At 48.4% G+C, this 13,641-nt stretch overlaps 1 protein-coding gene across 4 annotated transcripts in view; it reads left to right on the top strand.

Annotated features, from left to right (window-relative positions):
- The window catches only part of LOC125466869 (E3 ubiquitin-protein ligase TTC3-like), a 127,799-nt gene that overhangs the window by 69,553 nt on the left and 44,605 nt on the right, over positions 1 to 13,641 (top strand). For all 4 annotated transcript variants that reach the window (XR_009442873.1, XM_059639115.1, XM_059639114.1 and 1 more), the window contains exons 19-20: positions 1,598 to 1,903; positions 3,899 to 4,588. Coding sequence is in view for 3 of the 4 variants with exons in the window: in XM_059639115.1 (XP_059495098.1) it covers positions 1,598 to 1,903; positions 3,899 to 4,588 (996 nt within the window). In the remaining variant the exon portion in view is untranslated. The remainder of the gene's footprint in view (positions 1 to 1,597; positions 1,904 to 3,898; positions 4,589 to 13,641) is intronic.

Below are 13,641 nucleotides of genomic sequence, written 5' to 3'. Positions count from 1 at the left end.
TCTCAGCGCCAGGGACCTGGGTTCAATTTCAGTCTTGGGCCACTGTTGTTCTCCCTGTGTCTGTGTGGGTTTCCTCCAGCTCTGTGGTTTCTTCCCACAGTCCAAAGATGTGCAGGTTAGGTGGATTCACCATGCTAAATTGCCTGTAGTGTTCAGGGATGTGTAGGCTGGATGAATTAGCCATGGGAAAATGCAGGGTTACAGGAATAAGGTAAGCGGGCAAGTCTGAGTGGGATGCTCTTTGGAGAGTTGGTGCGGAGTCAATGGGCTGAATGGCCTGCCTCTACACTGTAGGGATTCTATGAAAGTCAAAATCTGGGAAAGACAAAACACTGTTTTGGCTGAGTGTCAAAGATCCTCCAGTGGGTGATGCGTGTTTTCAGATGGTGTAGGCACAAGATAGTCAGTGAACAAATCTAACAGTTGGAGGGTGGGGGTGGTAGGTGTGAATCTTTACTGTCATCAATCTGGAATTGTACATGTGGAAAAAAAAACTAGTGTCAGTACAGATGACCATGAAACGATCACTGATCATTGTAAAAATCCATCTGGTCAGTAATATTCTTCAGTGAAGGAAATCTGCCATTCTTATTTCGACTGGCCTACATGTAACTCCAGACCTACGGTCATCAGCTTCTCTTAACTGCCTTTTGAAATAGTCAAACAAGCCATTCATTCAAGGCAATGAATGATGGGCAACAAATGCTGGACTAGCCACCGACACCTACACTCTAAAAAAGAATTTTATGAACAAAACTTGAAGGATACATTCGATTCCAGCGGGCAACCCTATTTCTGTGTCAGAATCAGTAATGTCCAGCTCTCCCTCAAGATCCCAATGGGGTTCTTAGTCCTGTGTCCCGAAGTGCTTCATTCTGAAGCTGCATATCAGAGATAAAAGGTATTTCATTCCTCAGTCTGGGGTGCATAAGATGGAAGCAACCAGAAGCTTTAGGATAATACAGTGTGGAGCTGGAGGAACACAGCAAGCCAGGCAGCATCAGAGGACCAGGTGCCTGGCCTGAAGTGTTTCTCCAGCTCCACACTGTGTTAACTCAGACTCTAGCATCAGCAGTTCTGACTATTTCAGAAGCTTTAGGAGATGTTTCTTCAGGTTGCTTTGTTTGGAATCTCTGCAGAAGTACCAGCTTCACCTCCAAGTAAAAGTTTCCATGTCTGACTCTCTCACAACGAGAACAACACGGACTGTTGCAAGCGAGCCTGGCTCGGATGGATCTGTACCCGAGTAAGAGTCAACGCCATCAGGACAGGAAGGAAGGAGCAAACCTCACAACGTTTAAAAAAGGACTTGGATGTGCACTTGAGGTGCCATTACCATTCAGGACTCGTGTTGGAAAGTGGGGCTATTGTAGGTAGCAGTGTATTTTTGTGGTACCGACTTGGAGGGCCAAAGGGCCTCTTCTGTACTAAAAGATTGTCTGAATCTTTAGGTCACAGGGCTCCAGGTCAGGACATAGAGTGACACCAGGGGAAATGCTGACTCTAGTTTTATGAATGAAATTAGGCAGAAGTCCAGGGATTAACATTTACTGTCCATGTAAATGCTAATTGCTACTGACTTTGTTTTCATTTAAAGGGAACAGCTGTGCTGACAGTTTCCTGTACCTGTACTTGGAAGTCTTGGCAGAGCCGTTGAGTGGCCTCCCTTTAAGAGATCTTATTTACAGTCTGCAGACTCGAAATATTCTGACTGATGTGGAGAATGATCTGTTAATGAAGACTGCACCCATGCATAGGGGTCAGCGGCTGTTGGAGGTCATAGTCTACATGAAGTCGGCGGCGGAGAAAGCTGAGTTTGTCTTCCTTTTAGAAGAGGAGAGAGGATCTTTCCCGACACTGAAAAAATATTTGGATGAGTTCCAGCAGGAATTTGAAAAACTGCGTAAGTAGCAGCGTGAGAATTGCATAGCAGCAGGATGGCGGCGGTGGGGGGGGGGGGGGGGGGGGGGGGGGGAAGGACAGGGGTTAACACAAAGGTTACAGCATTGAAAGAGGCCATTCAGCCCATCAAGGCCAAACTGGCCCTCTGCAAGACTGACTCCCAAGTACTGTTTCCATTTCGCAGTGTAAATATTTCCATTTCATAGAATCGTAGAGTTGTGTGACATAGAAACAGACCCTTGCGTCCAACTCCTTTATGCCGACCAGATATTCTAAATAAATCTGGTCCCCTTTGCCAGCATTTGGTCCATATCCCTCTAAACTCATCCTATTCATGTACCCACCCAGGTGCCTTTTAAATGTTATAATTGTACAACTTCCAACACTTCCTCTGGTAGTTCATTCCATTCACACACCACCCTCTGCATGAAAAGATCGCCCCTTAAGTCTCTTTTAAATCTTACCCCTCTCACTTTGAACCTCTGCACTCCCTTACCCTGGGGAAAATGACCTTCTCTATTTACACTATCCATGCCCCTCACGATTTTATAAACCTCTATAAAGGTCACCCCTCAGCCTCTGACACTCCACAGGAAATAGCCCCAGTCTATTCAGCCTCTCCCTATAGCTCAAACCCTCCAACCCAGGAAACATCCTTGTAAATCTGATTCTGAACCCAGCCGCGACATGACTTCCCAACTCCTAAACTCAGTGCCCTCAAATTGTGGTCCATTTCCTGATTCACAGCCACAATTGAATCATCTTCCACTGCATTTTGGGTAAATTTTACCTCCTAATCACAAAAGAAAATTTTCCTCATGTTGGCATATGTAAAGAGGGATAGACCATTTGGTCCCTTAAGCCTGCGCTGCCATTCAACATGATTAAGGCTAATTATCCAACTGAATAACCTATTCCTACTTTCTTCCTATAGCCTTTGACCACTTAGTCTAAAGAACTATATCTGCATCTTTCCTGGAAGTCTTTAGTGCTCCGGCCTCAATAGTTTTCTGTGGCAGAGAATTCCACAGGCTCACCACTGTCTGGGTGAAGAAATAGCTCCACATCTTTGTCTTGTTCTGAGACTGTGACTCCTGACTCTCCAGTCAGGAGGAGCATCCTTTCAGCATCAATCCATCTTACTTTGTCAGACTACTCATTCTTCTAAGCTTTATTGAATCCAGTCCTAACTCACCCAGACCCTCTTCATATGTCAATCCTTTTTTTTTGTGTTTGAATTCACTTATGGGTTGAGGGCATTATTGCCCATCCCTGATTACTCAGGGGGCAGCTAAGAGTCAACCACGTTGCTGTGGGTCTGGAGCTGCGTCTAGACCAGACCAGATAAGGATGGCAGTTTCCCTCCCTAAACGACGTTAGTGAACCAGATGGAACAAAAACAGAAGGCGCTGGAAAAGCTCAGTAGGACTGGCAGCATCTGTGAAGAAAAAAAAGTCAGAATTAATGTTTTGGGTCCGGTGACCCTTCCTCAGAACTGGGCAAGTTGCGAGGAAGGGTCACCGGACCTGAAACATTTAACTGTTTTCTCCTTCACAGATTGCTGCCAGACCTGCCGAGCATTACCTGGGTCTCTGGATTTAACAGTCCAGTGATGACATCTCAAGGCCGTTGCCTCCCGCTGTCATCCCAGGGGGTCAGTTTGGTCAACCACCTTTGCGCCCCCTCAGTAGGTGGAACGCAATTCCTCTCATAATGAGACCAAAACTGCGCACTGCCATTTCTGAGGAAGGGTCTAGGCCCGAAACGTCAGCCTTCCTGCTCGGCCTGTTGTGTTCATCCAGCTCCACACCCTGTCATCACCAGTAGCCTGTACAGTTTGCAGCAAGACGTCCCTGTTGCTGCACACCAGTCGCTTGGATAACACTGCCAAAGGGGGGCGATTAATGGAACGAGTGGCCTCATTCAATCTGCAGCCTGAGCCACTGTTTGTGCCCAGCCCATAATCACAGCTGCCCTTCTCTCCTGTTCTCTCCAGGCGACGGCTACATACCTCGATTTAAGAGGTACATGCCGATTAAGAGGCACCGAAGACGCGAGGACCTGCCAGCTGATGAGCGCAACTCGTACTGTAACTTCTTCCGCCTGATGTACCTGGTCATCCTGGAGGGGACGCGGGCGGCGCAGAAGGTGTTCGCCGAGCGGGTGCCGATCAGCGACCTGCAGGCGGAAGTGACGAAGCTGAAGAAGCCGGAGCTGCACCGTCACTTCCGGGAGTTCCAGACCAACTTCCTGTCGCACTCGGACTGGGCCTTGCTGTACCCGCCGAAGGCGTCGCTGCTCGAGTTTCAGAAGTACGACGTGACGCTCATCGTCTTCCTGATGATGCACATCAAGTCCTTCCCGCAGCCGCGGAAAGGCTGGAAGGTGGAGCCCGCGCCCGACGACACCTCCAAGTCCGGCAGCCTGCTGCGCCTCCTCTACCTCCGGAGACGGCTGGTCACCCGAGACGGCTACATGGGGGTGCCCGAGGCGGAGTTCCTGTCCATGTGGAACGAGGCCAAACAGTCGCTGTGCCGGCTCGGCAAAGACCGCGAGGAGATCGAGGACATTATGTTCACCCCCGGCTACCTGCTGTGGAGGGACCACGAGCAGATAGCGGAACTCATGGGCCGGCAGTGCTCCGACATGATTGGGCAGTACATGGCCGCCATGAGAAACCACTTGCGTAAGGACCCGACCCTCACCATTACCATTACCCCACCCCCACCATCACCCCGCCTCACCCAACTCCCACCCCCACCCTCACCCAACTCCCACCCCCACCCTCACCCAACTCCCACCCCAACTCCACCCTCACTGCCACCCCCCACCCCCACCCCAACCCCCACCCCCACCCCAACCCCCACCCCCACCCCAACCCCCACCCCCACCCCAACTCACCCCCACCCCCACCCCAACTCACCCCCACCCCCACCCCAACTCACCCCCACCCCAACTCACCCCCACCCCAACTCACCCCCACCCCCACCCCAACTCACCCCCACCCCAACTCACCCCCACCCCAACTCACCCCCACCCCAACTCACCCCCACCCCAACTCACCCCCACCCCCTCTCGCCCCACCCCCTCTCGCCCCACCCCCTCTCGCCCCACCCCCTCTCGCCCCACCCCCTCTCGCCCCACCCCCTCTCGCCCCACCCCCTCTCGCCCCCCCGCCCTCTCCCCCCCGCCCTCTCCCCCCGCGCTCAGCCCCCCCCGCGCGCGCACCCCCCCGCGCGCGCACCCCCCCCCGCGCGCGCACCCCCCCCGCGCGCGCACCCCCCCCGCGCTCACCCCCCCCCCCGCGCTCACCCCCCCCCGCGCTCACCCCCCCCGCGCTCACCCCCCCCCGCGCTCACCCCCCCCCGCGCTCACCCCCCCCCGCTCTCTCCCCCCCCACTCTCGCGCACCCCCCCCCACTCTCGCGCACCCCCCCCACTCTCGCGCACCCCCCCCACTCTCGCGCACCCCCCCCCACTCTCGCGCACCCCCCCCACTCTCGCGCACCCCCCCCCACTCTCGCGCACCCCCCCCCCACTCTCGCGCACCCCCCCCCACTCTCGCGCACCCCCCCCCACTCTCGCGCACCCCCCCCCCCACTCTCTCGCACCCCCCCCCACTCTCTCGCACCCCCCCCCCACTCTCTCGCACCCCCCCCCACTCTCTCGCACCCCCCCCCCCACTCTCTCGCACCCCCCCCCCACTCTCTCGCACCCCCCCCCACTCTCGCACCCCCCCCCCCACTCTCTCGCACCCCCCCCCCCCACTCTCGCACCCCCCCCCCCACTCTCGCACCCCCCCCCCCACTCTCGCACCCCCCCCCCCACTCTCGCACCCCCCCCCCCCACTCTCGCACCCCCCCCCCCCCCACTCTCGCACCCCCCCCCCCCACTCTCGCACCCCCGACCTTTCCGTGCCCTTGGATTTGTCCGGCGGATGCAGAGCCACCGAGTTTGTGATTCTGTCGCTATCTCTTGTGGCACGGTACCATGGTAGGGTGTGGAGGGAAGAGGAAATTCTGGCCTGGCCAGAGATGCCCATGTCCCCATGAGTGAAATAATAAACTAAATCCCCTGAAAAGTGTGAATACCCAACAGGGCCATTAAATGTAGGAGCAGAGCGGGCGCAGTGAAAACCAAGTGGCTGGAAAAACTCAGCAGGTCTGGCAGCATCGCTGAAGGAGAAAACAGTTAAAGTTTCGAATCTGGTGACCCTTCCTCCAAACTCTGAATGATATTGTGGCTGATCTGATAACAGGAGCTTATGACACAAGCAGACCCTTTGGTCCATCTGTTACAGACCGACCAAGTTTCCCACACTAAACTAGTCCCATTAGCCTGTGTTTGACCCATAATTGCTTTCCTATTCATGTATCTGTCCAAATGTTTTAAATACTCTAACTGTACCTGTACCGACCACTTCCCCTGGCCGTTCATTACATATGCAAATACACATTACATACGCAAATGTGTGGAAAAAGTTGCTCCGCAGGTCTCTCTTAGATCTTTCTGTTCTCACCTTAAACCTTTACCCTTGGTTTTGAACTCCAGTTAAAATCGTTCCAGCTTCTCCTTATATCTCAAACCCTCCAGTCCCGATAACATCCTTGTAAATCTTTTCCAAAACCCCTCCAATTCAATAATATCCTTCGTATAGTAGGGTGAACAGAACTGTACACAGTACTCCAAAAGTGGCCTCACCCACATCCTGAACAATTGCAGCATGACGTCCCAACTCTTCTACTCAGTGGTCTCAGCAATTTTCAACTCCACTTTCATGCCTTTTCCTGATAACACTTGAATCCTGTACTGATTAAAAATCTGCCTTCGCCTGGAGTATACTTAATGACCTATGCAATCCACTGCGATAGCATCTGGTAGGAGAAATTCCTTATCTTCTCGGTTTTAAATGCAGAGCTTTTTACTCTGAGATGATGGCTCTGATCCTAGACCCTCCCACAAAGGGGAAACAGCCTTCCTGTATCTATCTTGATGAGTAAGGGGAGACTAGACTATTAATCCAGAGACCAGCTAATGTTCTGGGTACCTGGGTTCAAATCTCACTGTAGCAAATAGTGGAATTTGATTTTGATAAAAGAATCTGGAAATAACGGTCTGTAGGTGACCATGAAACCTTTGTCGATTGTTGGAAATTACCCATCTGGTTCACTAATGTCATTTAAGGAGGGATACCTACTATCCTTACCTGGTCTGGCCTCCAGGTGACTTCAGACCCACAGCAATGTGGTTGACTCATAACTGCCCTCTGGGGATTTAGGGATGGGCAGTAAATTCTGGCTTGGCCAGAGATGCCCACATCCCATGAGTGAATTAATAAACTGAGTCCCCTGAAAATTTTTCATATTTCAGTAAGGTCACCTCATTCTTTTGTATTCCAGCGAGTACAGGCCTAATGTCACCTTATAAAACAGGAACTTCATGCTTTAGATCAGATAACTGAACCTTCTGTAGACTGTCTCCAATGTCAGCCTATCTTTCCTTAGATAAGGGGCCTGAAACTGTTCACAGTTTTTCAGCTGGGGTCTGACTACCTCCTTATATAGTCTTACTTTCCTACTTTTAAATGTCATTCCCTTTTTGAAGTAAAGGTCACCAGTCCATCTGTCTTCCCAATGACCTGCTAAACTACGATGCCAGCTTTTTGTGATTCAGGGGCTGCCAAATTCCTCTGATCTTCACCTTTCTGAATTAAATAATAAGAAGCCTCTCTATTCTTCCTGTAAAAGTGCATAACCTCACATTTTTCCACATTACGTTCTGTCTGTCAAGCTTTTGCACACCTCTTTATATTCAAGCCTATACTTTAGTTAGCAAAGGGATTTTACCTTCCTTTTGTTTTAAAGTTGTCCTTGTTTAGGGCGCTTTCTGTTGCAGATTTTCACTTTGTAATCTGAACACTGTGGCTTCACACCCCATAAGAACAGTTTCAACCTCTGATTCTGAACTTGACCCTCCTGAACAATACTGCGGGAGCATTACATTGTTCAGTTTTTAAGAAAAAATGTACTTGACCACTTCCAAACGTTTAATTTGATGAAGTTAGCCAGCTGTCTTGTGGTATCGCTGAAATTCTCTGCATAGTCTCTCGGGCCGTCTTGTATTGTATGTGAAGTTTTGCAGTCCCCTTGTTAGGAACTTAATGATCCTTATTTTAGGAAGGTCAGTGCAGAATGGATCAGTTTTAAACAAAGTAAACCTGGGGTGTCTCTAAGAGTTGATTTTTGAAGGGCTGGGCCTGATGACAACAGCAATTTCTATTTATGTAGTGTGTTTAATCAGGGAAAATATCCCATGGTGCTAATCAAACCGAATTTGACATGAAGACATGCATAATTCTACAACTAAGAGTTACTTTTCTAGAACGAGGGTGGGGTTTACTGTTACAAAGTAAGAGCCTGACTATTTCAGTCTTAAGATGAGAATAATTTTTATTTTGTAGAGAGTCTTGTGGTTTTCACACTTTCCTTGTCAAATATAGGTGGGAGTAGAGCCTCTGAATATTTTTAAGGCAGGGATACATAGTTTCCTAATGAACAGAGGAGTGCGAGGTTATTGAGGGTAGGTGGAAATGTGGAGTGATCAGATCAAGTGTGAGCTTGCCCAGGTTCTCTTGATTTAGAGTCATATAACATGGAAGCTGTTTTAAGGCAACGTTAGCATGTACAATCAAAGGCTGACAAGACCGGTTTTAATCAGCCTCTTAAAGGAGGGAGGAGAGAAGTGGAAAGGTTTAGACTCATGGAGTCATACAGCACAGAAACGGACTCTTCAGTTAAACCAATCCACTCTGCCCATGTTCCTAAACTTGTTCCAACTCCCTGCACTTGGTCCATATCCTTCCAAACCTTTCCTATTCATGAACTCATCGAAATGTCTTTTAAATGTTATAACTGTACCTACATCCACCACTTTCTCTGGAAGGTCATTTCACACACAAATCAGTCTGTGTTTAAAAACAAATTGCTGCTTGTGCCTTTTTTACATCTTTTTCCCCTCTCTTTAAACAATGCCCCCCCTAGTTTTGATGACCCCCACCTTAGGTCATTCACCTTAACTGTGCCCCTCCCCCCAGTAATTTTATAAAGCTCCATAAGGTCACCACTCAACCTCCTACTCTCCTGTGAAAAATGTCCCAGTCTTTCTGGAAAAGGGCCCTGAAACAAAACGTCGACTTTCCTGCTCCTCTGATGTTCTCTGGCCTGCTGTGTTCCTCCAGCTCCACACTCTGTTATCCCAGTCTTTCCAACCTACTTTCTTACCTCAAACCCTCCATGCCCATTTAGAGACGGAATTCCTCAGCTTAGGACCTTAGTGACTGACATCCCTGCTTGCCATGGCTAACTATAATCCCAGTTTGGGATTGAGCTGGACAGCTGAGATTTGATGGGAGAAAGCCCTCAGATCACAGAGGGAAAATCCATCCTTGCATCAGAAGTTTAGGTCCTTAATAGCACAAGTAAATGTTTAAACTGTTAAAGGCAGAGAGGAGATATTAGCATCAGTCATGAGGAAACAGAAGAGCAAATTGTTTCCATCAGGGAGAAGAGCATATCTAGAGGCCATTGGTATGAGACAGTCACCAAGAAAAAGGATGGAGGCAATGTGGAAATCACCACAGCAGGAAGTGGCTGAAGCAAATATCATTGACGTATTTGAGGAGAAGCAAGTTAAGTATGTGAGGGAGAAAGGATTAGAGTGTGATGATGATAGAGTTAGAAAGGTGGGAAGAAGCTGGAGTGGGGCATAAACACCATCATGGACTATCGGGCCGCGTGGTCATACAGTGAAATAAATAATCTGGGATTCCTCCTCCCGAATTGTGCTCTGCTGTGAGTCGTGGAGCGTAGTATGTGCTGTATGTCAGCCCCAGTATGAAGCAAGACAAATCCTGGTGAGGAAGGAGGGCATTGAGGTAAAGATTCAGCTTAATCAAGACACCAAATGAGGACAGGACACCCCTTTAGCACTTTGATCCAGACTGTTGTTCCCAAAAGGAGAGGGAAGCATCCTGAAGCTATAGACCCTGCAATACCTTCTTTCCCATAGACAAAGGATTCACATCTGTCTCAAAACTGTAGGTTTAGATGTTTATACACACAAATTTTCAAAATATTTGGAAGCCTCAGGGTCAGCCAAAGCTCATCTAGTAATATGCTTTTCTCTGAAGTGGGAAGTTGTGTGTGGACCCTGTGGAGATTTGAGAGGTGCTAAATGATAATTTCTCATCTGTTTTCACTGACTAACAGGAGAATATTGTGGAAGAGATGACTGAGTTACAGGCTACTAGAATTGAAAGGATTAAGATTAGTAAGGAGGAGGTATTATCAATTCTTGAAGGTAGATAAATCCCCTGGGCCAGATGGGATTTTTCCAAGGATTGTCTGGGAAGCTAGGGAGGAGGTTGCAGAGCCTTTGGCCTTGATCTTTAAGTCCTCATTGTCTACAGGTTTAGTACCAGTGGACTGTAGGATTGCAAATGTTGTGCCCTTGTTCAAGAAGGGCAGTAGGGATGACCCAGGTAATTATAGACCTGTGAGCCTTACATCTGTTGTAGGAAAAGTTTTGGAAAAGATTATAAGAGATAGGATTTATAATCATCTAGCAATCAACAATTTGATTGGAGATAGTCAGCATGGATTCATCAAGGGCAGGTCACGTCTCACAATCCTCATTGAGTTTTTTGAGAAGGTGACCAAACGTGTGGATGAGGGTAGGGCAGTTGACGTGGTGTACGTGGACTTCAGTAAAGCCTTTGATAAGGTTCCACATGGTAAGCTATTGGAGAAAATACAGAGGCACGGGATTGAGGGAGATTTAGCAGTTTGGATTAGAAACTGGCTTTCTGTAAGAAGGCAACGAGTGGAGGTTGATGGAAAATATTCAGCCTGGAGTCCGGTTACTAGAGGTGTGCCTCAAAGATCTGTTTTGGGACCACTGCTGTTTGTCATTTTTATAAATGACTTGGATGCAGGCATTGGTGGATGGGTTAGTAAGTTTGCAGATGACACTAAAGTCGATGGAGTGGTGGGCAGTGTGGAAGAATGTTGCAGGTTGAAGGGAGATTTGGATAAACTGCAAAATTGGGCTGAAAGGTGGCAAATGGAGTTTAATACAGATAAATGTGAGGTGATTCACTTTGGGAGGAATAATAGGAAGGCAGAATACCTGGTCAATGGAAAGATTCTTGGTAGTGTGGATGTGCAGAGGGATCTTGGTGTCCATGTACATAGATCCCTGAAAGTTGTCACCCAGGTTGATAGTGCAGTTAAGAAGGCTTACGGTGTTTTAGGTTTTATTGGTAGAGGGATTGAGTTCCGGAGCCGTGGTGTCATGATGCAATTGTACAAAACGCTAGTGCGGCCTCATTTGGAATATTGCGTGCAGTTCTCGTCCCCCATTACAGGAAGGATGTGGAAGCATTGGAAAAGGTGCAGAGGAGATTTACCAGGATGTTGCCTGGTCTGGAGCGCATGCCCTATGAAGAAAGGCTGAGGGACTTGGGTCTGTTCTCATTGGAGAGAAGAAGGCTAAGAAGGGATTTAATAGAGACATACAAGATGATCAGAGGATTAGATAGGGTGGACAGTGAGAGTCTTTTTCCAAGGATGATGACTTCAGCTTGTACAAGGGGGCATAGCTACAAATTGAGGGGTGATAGATTTAAGACAGATGTCAGAGGCAGGTTCTTTACTCAGAGAGTGGTAAGGGTGTGGAACGCCCTGCCTGCCAATAGAGTTAACTCAGCCACTTTAGGGGCATTTAAACAGTCCTTGGATAAGCATATGGATAATGATGGGATAGTATGGGGGGGGCTTAGATTAGTTCACAGGTCGGCGCAACATTGAGGGCCGAAGGGCCTGTTCTGCGCTGTATTGTTCTATGTTCTGTAAGGTTCTGGGTTTGTGTTCTATTCAAAGACTTGAAAACAAGGCTGAAGGAGCAGTTCTCTGTCAGGGACCCATATTCCAGCTGAGACATTAAACCAAATCTCTTGTCTGCCTCTTTGGATGGTTGTGGAAGATGATGAGGTCACTATGTCAAAGAAGAGTATGGAAGTTATCCCCAGTGATAATGCCAATATTTATCTTTCAACCCGTCTGATCAGAAACTGATGGCCTCGTCATTATCACTTTGCTGTTTGTGTGGGAGCTTGCTGTGCACACATTAGCTGCTGAATTTTCATGTATTGTGACAGTGGCTACACTCTAAAAGTATTTCATTGGCTGTGACAGCACAGTGGGACTTCTAGTGGTTATGCAAATTTCTGTGTAAATATAGGCATTTTCATTTTAATTACAGGCAGGAGTCACAGGCCATCTTTGTGCTTGTTCACTTCTGCAGAATAAGCTCCTTTCTGAGATGCAATCAGAATTATTTTCAATTCCCAGTGAGCTATGTAGAATTGTCTCCTGTCTTTGAAGAGGCATTTCACTGTTATATATGGATGTGAGTTTGCTCGCTGAGCTGGAAGGTTAGTTTTCTGACGTTTCGTCACCATTTTATGTAACATTATCAGTGAGCCTCCGACGAAGCGCTGGTGTTATGTCCCGCTTTCTGTTTATCTGGTTAGGTTTCCTTGGGTTGGTGATGTCATTTCCTGTTCTTTTTCTCAGGGGATGGTAGATTGATTTGGAGCCAATGTGTTTGTTGATGGAGTTCCGGTTGGAATGCCATGCTTCTAGGAATTCTCGTGCATGTCTCTGTTTGGCTTGTCCTAGGACTCCTGACTCCTGCCTGTAATTAAAATGAAAATGCCTATATTTACACATAAATTTGCATAACCACTAGAAGTCCCACTGTGCTGTCACAGCCAATGAAATACTTTTAGAGTGTAGCCACTGTCACAATACATGAAAATTCAGCAGCTAATATGTGCACAGCAAGCAATGGTGATGAAACGTCTGAAAACTAACCTTCCAGCTCAGCGAGCAAACTCACATCCAGAACCTCAACCTGAGCTACAAATCTCCTCAAAACTCACTGTTGTATATTTAAATATTTTTCTTCAGTCTCTTTAGTTTGTTTCCTGTATTTAAGATCAGACTGTACTCCTGTCTTGGGGCGGCACAGTGGCTCAGTGGTTAGTACTGCAGCCTCACAGCGCCAGGGACCTGGGTTTGATTCCAGCCTTGGGAGTGGAGTTTGCATGTTCTCGCCGTGTCTGTATGGGTTTCCTCAGGGTGCTCCGGTTTCCTCCCACATCCAAAGATGTGCAGGCTCGGTGGATCAGCCATGCTAAATTGCCCGTAGTGTTCAGGGGTGTGTGGGTTATAGGGAGATGTGTCTGGGTGGGATGCTTCAAGGGGCGGTGTAGACTTGTTGGGCCGAAGGACCTGTTTCCACACTGTCGGGAATCTAATCTAGTCTAATTTAATTGTAATAAAATGTGAGGCTGGATGAACACAGCAGGCCAAGCAGCATCTCAGGAGCACAAAAGCTGACGTTTCGGGCCTAGACCCTTCCTCAGAGGGTCTCTGAAGCTCTCTGAGGAAGGGTCTAGGCCCGAAACGTCAGCTTTTGTGCTCCTGAGATGCTGCTTGGCCTGCTGTGTTCATCCAGCCTCACATTTTATTATCTTGGATTCTCCAGCATCTGCAGTTCCCATTATCTCTAATTTAATTGTGACTGATGACAGGTTTCTCCTAGCTGGTCTTTGTCGGGATATCACTCTGGTTCGAAGAGGAAACTTGTGTGTGTATCTGTCTGTGTCTGCCTGTCT

Source organism: Stegostoma tigrinum, chromosome 32, assembly GCF_030684315.1.
Source record: "Stegostoma tigrinum isolate sSteTig4 chromosome 32, sSteTig4.hap1, whole genome shotgun sequence".
In the NCBI taxonomy this organism is placed as follows: domain Eukaryota; kingdom Metazoa; phylum Chordata; class Chondrichthyes; order Orectolobiformes; family Stegostomatidae; genus Stegostoma; species Stegostoma tigrinum.
Note: the sequence above shows the minus strand (reverse complement) of the source record. Positions and strands in the feature narration are given on the sequence as shown.